The sequence below is a fragment of the Sus scrofa genome, chromosome 1 (assembly GCF_000003025.6).
Source record: "Sus scrofa isolate TJ Tabasco breed Duroc chromosome 1, Sscrofa11.1, whole genome shotgun sequence".
NCBI classification, from domain to species: domain Eukaryota; kingdom Metazoa; phylum Chordata; class Mammalia; order Artiodactyla; family Suidae; genus Sus; species Sus scrofa.
In genome coordinates, this window is record NC_010443.5 from 206,078,745 (window position 1) to 206,091,673 (window position 12,929).

General features: G+C 39.7%; 1 protein-coding gene across 24 annotated transcripts in view; it reads left to right on the forward strand.

The window, feature by feature from the left end:
- BNC2 (basonuclin 2) overlaps positions 1-12,929 on the forward strand; it is a 455,833-nt gene that overhangs the window by 153,666 nt on the left and 289,238 nt on the right. For 5 of the 24 annotated variants that reach the window (XM_021063387.1, XM_021063360.1, XM_021063366.1 and 2 more), the window contains exon 1: positions 2,562-12,890. The exons of the other annotated variants lie outside the window; for them this stretch is intronic. Coding sequence is in view for 4 of the 5 variants with exons in the window: in XM_021063360.1 (XP_020919019.1) it covers positions 12,888-12,890 (3 nt within the window). In the remaining variant the exon portion in view is untranslated. Of the gene's footprint in view, positions 1-2,561; positions 12,891-12,929 lie in introns of those variants that run through there. 24 annotated transcript variants of the gene reach the window in all.

Sequence of the window (12,929 nt, forward strand, 5' to 3'; positions counted from 1 at the left end):
TAACTCAATGAATTTTATTACATTTATAGTTGTACAATGATCATCACAACTCAATTTTATAGCATTTCCACCCCAAACCCCCAGCACATCCCCCCTACCCCCAACTTGTCTCCTTTGGAAACCATCAAATTTTCGAAGTTTGTGAGTCAGTATCTGTTCTGCAAAGAAGTTCATTTTATCCTTTTTTTAGATTCCATATATAAGGGATAGTATATGATGTTGGTGTCTCACTGTTCAGTCTAACTTCACTTAGCATGGTAATTTCTATGTCCATCCATGTTGCTGCAAATGCCATTATTTCATTCCTTTTTATGGCTGAGTAATATTCCATTGTGCATATGTACCACATCCTCTTTATCCACTCCTCTCTCAGTGGACATTTAGGTTGCTTCCCTGTCTTGGCTATTGTACATAGTGCTGCAGTGAACACTGGAGTACATGTATCTTCTTGAGTCATGGTTTTCTCTGGATAGATGCCCAGGAATGGGATTGCTAGATCAAGTGGTAGTTCTGTTTTTAGTTTTTTGAGCAATCTCCATACTGTTTGCCATAGTGGTTGCACCAGTTTACATTCCCACCATCAGTGTATTAGTGTTCCCTTTTCTTCACACCCTCTCCAGGATTTATTATTAGTAGACTTTTGGATGATGGCCATTCTGGCTGGTCTAAGGTGGTACCTCATAGTAGTTTTGACAGGTTCTGCTTCTAATTTCTTAATTTTTTTCTCTTTTTATTGCTTCTAATTTAATTTTTATTTTATATTGGAATATACTTGATTTACAATGTTAGTTTCAGGTGTACGGCAGAGTGATTCATTTATACATGTACATATATCCACTCTTTTGGATTATTATTCAATAATGAGTAGTTCCTTGTGCTATTCAGTAGGTCCTTCAAATTTCCAACATAATGAATATTAAGGAGAATGCTTCCCCAAAGGAATACATTACGTTGTTGTTCAGATGTTGGGTCTAAAACCTTATTTATGGAGATCATAGGGCATTTTTTTCTCTTTTCCTACTCAACTGGGTGTTAAGGAATTCAGTATGATCATTCTGATTTTGTGAATTGTTTACTTAAAGTTGTTCAAGTTGTTAAGAATCAAGAGAATTGGGGGATTAAAGTCTGATTGTGAAGTAACTTTGGCATGTTTTTAAGGGTTACTTTCTTGAGGTAAGAATGGAAGAAAAATGCTTCTCTTTGAGGAAGGAAACATCTAATTAAAAAACAATCTTCTGAGGATGTGGGCTGTGATGAAACATAATTTTAAAACACTATGCTAAAGTTGATTTACATTTTATTCCTTTTTTTTTTTTTTTTTGGTCTTTTTTGCTATTTCTTGGGCCGCTCCCACGGCATATGGAGGTTCCCAGGCTAGGGGTCGAATCGGAGCTGTGGCCACTGGCCTATGCCAGAGCCACAGCAACGCCAGATCCGAGCCGCGTCTGCAACCTACACCACAGCTCACGGCAACGCCGGATCGTTAACCCACTGAGCAAGGCCAGGGACCGAACCCGCAACCTCATGGTTCCTAGTCGGATTCGTTAACCACTGCGCCACAACGGGAACTCCCATTTTATTCTTTTTAATAAATTGGGATATGGCTGGTCTCATAGCCTATTTAGTGCATTCTGAACTGTATACAGTATATCACAGGGAACCTGTTGATATTTGTTGAGGTGAAAAGATATTTTCTTTCCTTTACTAATTAGAGTAATTTGTAAGATCTGTTAATAGGTAGAAATACTGTGGTGCTGTGGTTGTTTGGAAATAGTGAAATAGAAAAGGTTTTTTTTCTTTGTACTTGCTTCCAGTTAAGAAAAAAATCAAATAGAAATACTTGGTAACTTTGTCATAGACATCTGCTTTTAGGTAATAATCATTTTAGAAGAAATATGCCATGACTTTTGGGGTCATTAGAACCTGCAATAATGTCTATTTAATATAAGTATAAATGTCAGATTGTGGCATACATGTGGAGCCAGTAAAGATGAGTGTTTGCTATGATAATACTCATGCATCCTAAATGTTGACTTTTAAAATTTACCTTGAAGATGTATTCTATTTTCATATTAGGGTCAGTTTTCACTTAAGTACATGATCGTTCTCAAAAGGAAGTACAGAAGTGTTAACATGTGAAGGAACAAAATGGATATAGCTCTGAGTAATAGTTGGACCTGAGCATCTTTTCTGGGCTGCAGAGAAGAATGTGGTTGATTGAAAACCTGTGTAAATGTTCGTTGAACCACAGTGTATGACAAGATCAGATGGGGATTTTGGTTTTTAAAAATTTTTAATTATGAGAAGAAGTGGTCTTTGCTTTGCACTTGCAACTATATTTTAAAAGAAAATCTGGAGTTACTGTCGTGGCACAGTGGTTAATGAATCTGACTAGAAACCATGAGGTTGCGGGTTCGATCCCTGGCCTTGCTCAGTGGGTGAAAAGATTCGGCATTGCCGTGAGCTGTGGTGTAGGTTGCAGACGGCTTGGATCCCGCGTTGCTGTGGCTCTGGCGTAGGCCGTTGGCTACAGCTCCGATTCGACCCCTAGCCTGGGAACCTCCATATACCGTGAGAGAGGCCCAATAAATGGCAAAAAGACAAAAAAAAACAAAAAAAAAAAGAAGAAAATCTACCTACCATCTTAACCTTGGGTAAGTCCATGAAATAAGAAAGAGAAGATATCCTTCTCTTTTTCTTCCACAAACTCTGTAAACTCTCTCTGGAGTAGTATGACATTTTAAAGATTAGAAGTTTCCCCAAAGGGCCATGAGGAAGGTAAATGAATGCAGTGGAGTGAATCTTATGGGGACTGTGGTAGACCAGAAGGCTGGTGTGTTGTGTCAGCCACAGTGAGGTAGCATCTCCCTAGCTCCAGCCTGTTGTTACCAGGTGGGAATGCAGGCCCAGTATTGTGAGGTTCTCTCCTACCCCCTTAAAAATAAAACCAAAACAATGGGAAGTCAGAAATCCAGATTTTTATGTGAAATCTCCTGATTTTTAAATCTTGGCAGCCTTTTTAAATGTTTTTAAAAGTGTGTGGTCCAAACAAAACTTGTCTGTAGGCTGTATTCAGCCTACTGGCTGCCAGATAGAATCTGTTGTAGATAATATTTTAATGGATGAAGATAATAGTTCCATTGCATGTGAGCATTCATCTTGGGAATTCCCCACTGGAATGAATTGAATTCTTCATTTTTTTTTTAATTAAAAAAAGTTGAGTAAATACATTTTTGGTGCTGATAGTTTTGATGCATAGCCTCTTTTCTTCTGACCCACCTATAAAAGAAAAAGCAAACATTTGAGCAAAACAGAAAATGACCAAAGGATTTTAATAAAGGTAGAAAAGTAAGAATTTTAGAATTTTAGGGAAAAAGGGGGCAAGTTTGAAATTTTGAAAAGAATACCATGATTTGTGTCAATCATTGATGTAGATGAAAACCTGAATTCAACTACATAAAGCTTTCCATCTCTTCTTTAAGCAGTGGATTCTTGGCCCTGAATCTTTGTGGGATGTCTATAATTTACCAGGCACAGGGAGGAGGTGGGTTACAAGGGGAAAACTTCCAGAGCCAATATTTTATGCAAGTTTCGAGAAAACTTCATTTATATTGTATACAATGAGGTGTCACTGTCTCTAAATTTTTCGAAGGGGCTCTTTAAAAGAAGTAATCTATTCATAATTGAAATTCTCTAGGCAAATTAGATGTCAACATTTTCAACAGAACAGGTAATTAATTGGTTTGAATTTCAAACTGAAGGTCATCCTGCTATTGATTTTCGTGGGACCGGGCAACAAGAACACCTTGTTAAAATGATCCACAAATGGAGCCTAGGTGTGCCTAGGTTCTATCCAGGGTCTTGTTGAACACCATCCATCCCTGGACAGTGTCACACACCCATCAGAAGGGAGTTATCTCTGATGTAAACATAACAAGCTGTTGGTTTGCTTCCAAAACAGCAGAGAGGAGCTGAGCGGGAGGAAAGACCAGAGATTAACAGTTTGTTTTCTAGGAAGTCAAGTATTTCAGCTCAAGTGACTGGTGCAGCTTGTTACGAAGCATCTGTAAGTGTGTCAGAATGACGTTGGTATGCCGTGTTCAAGAAGTTCAGCGTCAACACAGCTGTGCCTTACCACTTTCAGAACCTTTCAGCTGGGAATTAGGTGAAATCTCTTTAATACGGGGGAGGGGAGCCCTGCAGTAAAGAGGGTGGTGAGAAATGGAGGATGAAAGAATATACACCATTTTAGATGCTCTTAATTTTTATAAAGTAACATGTGTGCCTTGTATGTGAGAAATAGTTTTATTGTTTCATGTGCCAGGCTGTTTTAAAGCAGTCATTTCTCTCCCTGCTCTGTTTATACTTCTCGAGGATGGTGTAATGTGAAGGTAACATGAACGAGGTGGGTGGCACACACTATACCTCTCTAAACCGGAGTAAGTATTTTAATTTTAGCTGTGTTAAGTTGGAAACTTAATGCAGCTTCTTCTTATGGTTCAAAGTAAAATTCTTAAGAAAAAAAAAGACAGGCGAGGAGGGTGTTGGGGCCTTCTGTTTTAAGTACCCTGGAGTTGTTAATGCAGTTGTTTCCAGGTTGATGAAGTTTTGTGTGTAGGCCTGACAGTGGCACCAATCATCCCCATTAAGCCTTAACATTCCACAGAGCCATTTCCAGTTGATGATGATCTTCAAAGCCTGCTCATCCCAAAGAGAATATCAAGTTGAAGCATGTCACTTTGCCATAGTCACAGTTGATTTTCTTAAATCAAGAAGTACCTTTCTTGAATCAAAAAGGCTGACTTTTCTACAGGTGATCCTTGAAGAAATCTCTGGGTCCAGTGCAGTCATTTCTCTAATTGTTGCCCTCATGAGTGGTCCATCCATCTTGTTAGCAGTGGTTGGAAACTACCCCAAGTAAAGCAGGGCTCCTCACAGTTGGTTAAAGGTCTGAGATTATGCCAACATTCTTTTTCAGCTTGAGTCTGAGAGCTCAAGTCATTGATCCCGTTTTACCAATTCCCGGTTGGAATTTCATTACAGTTTTTAGAAATGTACTGGAGAGTGGAAAAAATGCTGATGCTGTCCTAATGCTTGGGAGTTGTGCCTGGGGAATGAATATGAGGGCTGCTCAACCTGATCTCAAGGTGCACAGCTTCTCTGCTTAGGAAAAGGAACTTCTCATTTCCTGACTGTGAAAGGCCTACTCTTTTGGAAGCTCCTGGTCTTTTAGTTCCTACCTCAGTTAATAAACCACCCGGGTCTGTCTGTGTCTTGCATCTCAGAGATGGAACTTGACGGACTACTCAGCATTGCAAAGGTCACCCTAAAGCTATTGTCAGAATACACTGCCCTTTGTTGCTCAGTGATTATAATGCTACTGTAGCAGTTAACTGAATGTATTTGACTGAGCTGCTTTTCCAGAATGCCATATTATCTATTTATTTCTTTTAAACACCTGATAGAATGCCCATTCACAAGCTGTCTTAAGTGTATTTTCAAAAAGCTTCTTAAAGATACTTGAAATACCAGTGCTCTGGCCACCAGAGGGATAATATATAAAGAAGTGTGTGTGTCCATTGCATTGTTTTGCTTCGGTGAAAATATTTCTAAGTCGTTCTCATCTTTTAGAGTTTTCATATTATACAAAATGATAATGCTCCAACAAATTCGATTAGAATCAAAGGTTTTCCAAAAAGTTTCCTTATGTTATAGCTTGTCTTCAGTCAGTGCAGCAATGCTCAAAACCATGTTAAGGAATGACACTCTTTTGAGGAAAAAATAAACCTTATAAAGCTTCATTTCCTTTCACGCTGCTTCTCACAAATATAAAATGTGGAACGAACCTTTTTGGTTTTAGGTTGTAGCTTTAAACAGAGTGCAGAAGGGGGGCTCACCATATTTTTATGTATTTAAATTTACTTCATTTTCTTACTGAAATATTAAATTCAGAATTACAGAGGAATAACTAATAAACGATCAAGCTCCTTATTTGAGGCAGAGTTTTATATTTTGCGTGCTTATGTGGATTTTGTGACAACAGTGAGTCTCGATACACTTTCTAGTACACCGGGAGCATCTTTGCCTTAGCTCTCATTTATGTAAAAATGAGTGAAGATCACAAGTGCTAAGGTGCTAAAAACTCATTATTTTCACTTATGCATGTACTTTCAACTCACTAATACGTGATTTGCCACATACCGTTGCCTCTTCCAGTTTGGTTTGGTCCTAATTGGATTGGTTAAGCAATTTAGGCATTTAAAATTACTTCCTCTTTGGTTTCCAAATGAGTAAGTGAAGACTCAGAGAAATCCCTTGAATTTACCTTTCGCTGTCTTTGAATAGAGCAAATTCTCTTCTAGCCTCCATTCATGCATCCATTCAGTTTTTTCTTATTGTGCTAGATAAGCATATTTAAAACAGAATATATTCCCTCTCTCTCCAAAATAACAGAATTTTTGTTGCAATAACTCAGCAAGCAAATGGAAGTAAACAAAATGATATAAAATACAATGGTTAGCATTAAGTTCAGATAGTGAACAATATTTGAAAACAAAATGTAGCCATAGAGTTTTGTGTTGTATGACCTAAACATTTGTTGAAAGATGCTTTTTCTTTAACCCAGAGGTATGTTTATCTTAGAATAATAATCATTTCATGCTGTTCATTTTTTTTTTTTTAGTTGACCCATTCTCCAGACCTTAAAAAAAAAACTTTTTTTAAGTGGATGTAAATTCCATTTTAATTGGACCCGTGCAATCTAATACTGCAACTAGCCAGGAATGGAAGAAACATGCTGGAAGTTAATACAACCCAAATCAACCATAGCCGGATAATTCCCCTGATCTTTGTAACAACCCCCTTCCCCACCTCCACAATTAAATGACCCTGTTGTTCTGGAGTTTCAACAAGACATTTAAGGTTCATTTAAAAAAATGATCATCCTTTACAGGATTCTTTGCTCTTGCATTTCTCTTTCTTCCTTTCCCTTGCCACACAGCTGTCACTGGTATAGGAGAAAGATTGGGGGGAGGGGAAGAGGAGGAAGCCCTGTTCAAATCGTGTCACGTAGCACTAATTCATCTGCTCTCATTAGAGGGAGCGAGGGACAGCGGTGATGGCCAAGAGCTGCACTCCACACATGACACGCGAACAGTTTGGGGAATAGAAAATTGCTTTCTCAGGAAGCCCAGCCAATTAAGGACTTGACCATATTGAATGTCAAGTGTTAATTTAGGTTTTTCTTCATTTTCCCAGTAGTAATGCGGGTCCTGTGATGAGCAAATACATGTCAAGTAAAAGTTGATTGCATGAAGGACCTGGGTATTATATGTCACTGACAAGTCACAAATGTACTGAAGTCTTTTAACCCCTTAGGTGAGTTTGGTGGGGGAGGGGCAAGGGGAGACTGGGATTAATGTTACCATAATGATAAGAATAGATAGTTTACTGGGGATAGGATGGATGGGGATGGACAGTCATGGTAATTCATGCAAAAACCAGGGACGGGCCAAATCCTACTCTCAGGGCATAGAGGCCCTTGAAAGGCATACTGTATGATTCTTTGCCATTGCAGCCATAGCACTCAGAATTTATGTTCTGTCTCCTAAGATTGTATGAAAAGGGAAAGTGATGTACTCTCTGGTCTTGATCTAGGAAATTCCTTATCAGCTTCCCTTGAAAGAAAGAAAACATTAAATAATCATACTATTTTGGACGTTTTAACCTTGAGCTCACTGCAAGCTCTACAATTTCTGCCTATTTATAATTTGTTTCTAGTCAAGTGTTCATTTCAAAAAGTGACTGTGTTATTGTGTGTAATAGAAGAGATGAAAAACATGAGATTGAAAGAACATTTGTTTTCTGTCATGCGTATCTGGAAGGTGTTTAGCCAATAGGAACTGGTAGAAGGTCTATCATTGTCTTTCATTTCTTTTGGTGCCCAGTTGTAGAGGGGAAGAGATTCAAGCTTCAGTGACTGAGGGAACTTTGCCTTTTTTAAACTAAACGCTGGACGTTGCCCATCACGTATAGCATCTCATTTCCATTCATCAGCATTCATTTACATATGAATGTCCCGAAAAATAGAGAATGTCTGTTTCTGTAGCAATTGTACAAGTAGAAAACAAAAATACCCCTCCAGTTGAAAATTCTGCTCTGTGTAGTGTAAACAATCTTAAAGGGAAACTCAGAGCATTTATTCACCATCTGCTCTCTTTTTTTTTCTTTATATGTAATAATCACTTTCCCCTTTCCTATCTTTGAAGCTGTCATCTTAATTAAAACATTTTCTCCAAACTTACTCTCTTCTATTTATTCCAGCATTTTAAGACACTTGCTTTTGTGTCTTGACAGTGGTTGCACTTTGAAACCTTGAGTCTGATAATGCTTTTATTTTGGCAGCAAAAAATTCTGAGTCTTCCTCTCCCTCAGGTTAGGAACTGTGCTTCCCTTGTATTAAAAGTCGGCTAAGTTTATATTAAGGAACAATTAGGAAACAAGTTAAGAATCGGATGTTTAATAAAATAGATTTTTCTCAAGAAAGAAATGTCAGACTCCGAATGCTGGGATGTCATATCAGCTCTTTACCACCTCCCTTCCCTGTCTCAAAATGAACCAAACAAAATTAGCATAGTCCTCCCTTCCCTTCCTATGTTGAGGAGCTCTGTCTGTGAAACTAGTGGCATTGTGCATGTACTGTTTAATTACAATCCAATTGTCAGCAGCTTCTCTTCCGCTGGGTGTGCTGAGAGACTTAAGTAAGTTTCCGTAAAGTAAATTCTGATGATGGCAGCTCGGGGCTGCTGATTCAAGTTATTCCTTCTCTTCTGTGTCACTTTTGACGGATGGCACCTAATGCAATCAACCACAGGCCAAGAAAGAAAGCCTTTTCTTGGGTAGTAGTGTTAGCAACTGGACCAGGCGCTCCCCTCCTCCCTGGCCTTCAGATGTTCACTCCTTCCTGCCACCCCCACCGACACTTCAGCCCAAATAGGACAGTGAAAAGAATGGCAGAGCTACCCAGGACAGGCTTTTCTGAAACCTCCATTTCCCAGCGGTGCAGTCCAAGCTGCCTCCCTTTGCGTGTGTTTTTGATAAATTTAAGAAGTCAAATCGCTGACACAGATAGATAATCCAAGTGTATAGGGTGAAGAGTTATAAATTAACACATTATTCCCTCTTAATGTGAAATACTTGAGAATGCATTTTCTCAGTCCCCTGACATCTTACCCAGTGAGGGCTCGCATTGTACTTTTCAAGTGGCATTGATTTGTTAAAGCGCTGAATTAGCATCTCCAGCCAGCTGCCTGATCCACTGTTGTGTCCTGGGGCTCCAGTACCCCCTCTCTTTAGCCATCCCTTGTTTTCCCTTCAGTCTTCCCTTTCTCTCTTTCCATTTCATTCCTCCCCATCTCCTTCTTCGTTTGTCTTCCTTCCCCTTCTTTCCTGTTGCTCATGTTTGTTTCAGTCTGGCTTCACTCTACTCAATTTACTTTTCCTTCCTTTCACTCTTTTATCCTTGTACTTCCTTCCCCCATCTCATCTTACCGCCCCTAAGGGTTGCCCCCACTCTGGGTTTTAGTGTAACTGCCTGTGTGTGTTTGGGAAGGAGAGGGTAGTGCTGATGTAGCCAGTCCCATGGCTCCAGGTAGACTTGTTGAGAAGACCAGATTAAGTACCATATGTATGTTTACGCTCATTGTAATAGGAGTTTTTGAGAAACTGACCTATTTTGCTTTCTAGAAATTAAAAGGTAACTTACAAAACTTGTATTTCTAAGTGAGGTGTCTCATATTAAAGTTTTCTTTTGGTCAAAGGAAAATGAAAAACCCTGATGATTTTCTCAGATTTGATCATGCACATGTACCCACCAAAATATTTCCACAAAACCTTTGGACTAGCAACTTTTTGCAATTCAGTGAACTTACTGATAAAACTTTCTTTTCTGGCTGGTTCTGTACTGTTTAGTGTGTGTATATGTGTATGTGTCCTTTTAGGGCTGCACCCACGTCATAATGGAAGTTCTGAGGCTAGGGGTCGAATTGGAGCTGTAGCTGCAGGCCTATGCCACAGCAATGCAGGATCCAAACCGTTATCAGCAACCTGTACCACAAGCTCACAGAAACACTGGATCCTTAACCCACTGATCAAGGCCAGGCATCGAACTCTTGTCCTCATGGGTATTGGCCGGGTTAGTTACTGCTGAGCCACAGTTGGGAACTCCTTTTTCTGTACTATTCTGATTCCACTTATTTGTATTAGTACAATTTCATATAAAAATAGGACTTCCTCGCTGGACCTTGGCAACATTAAGGTTATAAAATGGCTTGACAAGTTTTTTAGAAATAAGGGTTGGGTTATTGCTTTTCAGCTATATATTTCAAAGTTCCAGAGGAACTGCCTCCCGGTTGAGAGGCTTAACATGTTGCATGTGTGTGATCCTAGACGTTGACTCTTTTCTTTCTCTGGATATTGGTCCAAAATACTTTGGCATCACTGTGTAGATTAATTTGATATGAGCAAAAAAGTGTATCTGTCTGAACTTAAATATATGTTATCCTCTGTAATTTTAATGGCATTGTTTTAAGGGATGCTGTCTTCAGTTTTACTAGGCTTCCCACTAGTAACATCAAAATCGGAATTTGAATATACATTGGTAATAAGTCAGATTACTTGAAAAAAATGAAATGTCTTTATTGCTTTATTTTTATGGATTAAAATGACAGCTTGATTTCAACATTTATGTTTGAAAATGGAAATAATTCACATAGGATTTGATAATGTTTGCTTCTTGGTTGGGCTGATTTCCCATCCCCCTTTCCCAAAGTCAAATATAATTCCTTTAAAAAAAAAATGTAGTTGCTGTCCTCCTAGCTAGAATTAGCATGGTTTGGCTAAGGTGAAGGGATTAGAATGACTCTTCAAGGCATGATAATGTCTGTTTAAATGAGAGGAAAAAAAAAAGTCTTTTAACTGGGGCTTAAGACTAATTCCAGCTACTAAGGAGACAAAAATTACGCTAAAGAAGGCAATTTGGCTGTGTTTTACATGTGCATGTCACCCTGCGTAGAGATCATCCTTTTGTATTTTTGGGCATTCTCTAAGGTGAAGTAAGATGTTCTTCACTTGTTACTGGAAGGGGACGTAGCCTCATTCTAGGAGATGAAAGCTGAAACACCTTCTGCCTTTTGCAGAGATAATCACAGCTCACCTGGCTACAGTTCAGGGTTAGGGACAGAAGGGGGGGCTTGCTGCTTCTTAGAACTGCCTGTGATTATAGCAGAGAGAAGGAATTAGAAGACAAAATAGTAGGGCAGGTTTGAAAGTGAATGTGCCTCATTTGAAAATAGTTAATGATTAGAAAAGGGGAAAAAATGAATAACCAGAAAAGTAGAAAAAATCTGGAAGGCATACTTTAGTGAGAGAGAAGTCAAGGAGAAAGAAAATAGATGTTTGGGGGGCAAAATTAGGGTACCTTATAACTTTTAAAATGAATAAAAATCAGTTCTGTTTTGATTGGTTATAACGGGCCAAATTGGCATCACAGCAGAGTTAAAAATGAAAACATTTAAACACTTTCAACGTGATTTTAATTTTTAATTTTTTGGATTTGTATTTTTCCTTCTTTATTCGTTTGTGGCTTATGTTCCTTGTAGGGCAGACGTCTCTGCACAAGTAGTGAATCAGTATATCTAGGGTTTAAAAAAGCCTGATCTGTTCCTTTGCTGTGTGATAGGATTTTAGCCACATGAAATGGTTCCGTGCAGATGTTTTAAAGTTTAACACTTTTTTGAGTTTTTCTCTCAAATTCTCACGAGAAATCAGAATTATTTCTGTTTTTGCGTTTTGTAAGTCTAAATTAAGTGTCACTTCAATGCGGAAGAACTGGCAGCTTTGATAAGTAGTCCCCAAAGCAAACCAGTTTGTCAGTAATCATAACCTGATTATGAATGCAAATGCAAAGTTTGCTTTTTAAAAAGTCTCAAACAAACAAAGGAAGAAGAAGAACAGACCTCTCTACAACCCAAGGAAAAAGCCTCCCCACGCTTGAACACGGGCCCTTCAATGGTAGCAGTAAGAAGAAGAAAGAACCTTTGGCGCCGGGCCAAGTCCTGTTGAGAGGGAGCCGCCAACGGCCTTGCACAGTGTGTGGCTCTGCACAAGTTCCAGAGTGACACACGCATTGCAAAGCCAGTCACAATGCGAGGGGTCAGGGGTTACGTTCAAGAGCAGGGTGTTGCTGGACCAGGCCAAGGAAGCAGAGGTGGCCCCTCTGTGCGCAGCGTGTGGGTCTGTGTACTCCTTTCCCGTCAAAGCTGGCCCTGCACCGCCAAAAAAGCGGTTCCTTGGCAGGGTTTTATGGCAGGATGATGTAGTCTGTTGTGACTAGTGCATTCCTTTCAGGTTAAACTAGGGAAATGGCATTGTGTTAAAATTCCAAGTCGCATGAATGTTTTATTGCCACAGTGCATTTAGCCCTCTAGGGGAGTGTGTGTGGCGGCGGTGGGGTGGGGGCGGGGGGACTTGGAGACTCAGGAACTATCAGAAGAACACTTCCCTTGGAAAATTTTACCCACCAGCGTGAAGCTGATTTGCTGTGATGGTCACTTAGAAGGGTTTCGCTTTTTCCTAAATTGTGGCTGTTTAAAGTCTGGCTGCCTGGACAATTAACAGCTGAGGAAAATACGACAAGACACACGCAAAGAGGTTGGGAGATAGAGCGGAGGAATGCGCCAGAAAGGAGCTGAGCGGCCTTCTTGTGTAAACTGCCCGAGCAAGGGCCTCCTCCCCGCCCGGTCCCTGTCCCCCCCTCCCAGGGCTGCGCTCTGCTGTCTGCTCTGCCCGAAGGCCAGGAGGAATCTGTTAACCTTGCACCACTGCGGCTCATGGTACCGTATGTTACCATCGCTACTCCCTCATTCCTTCTC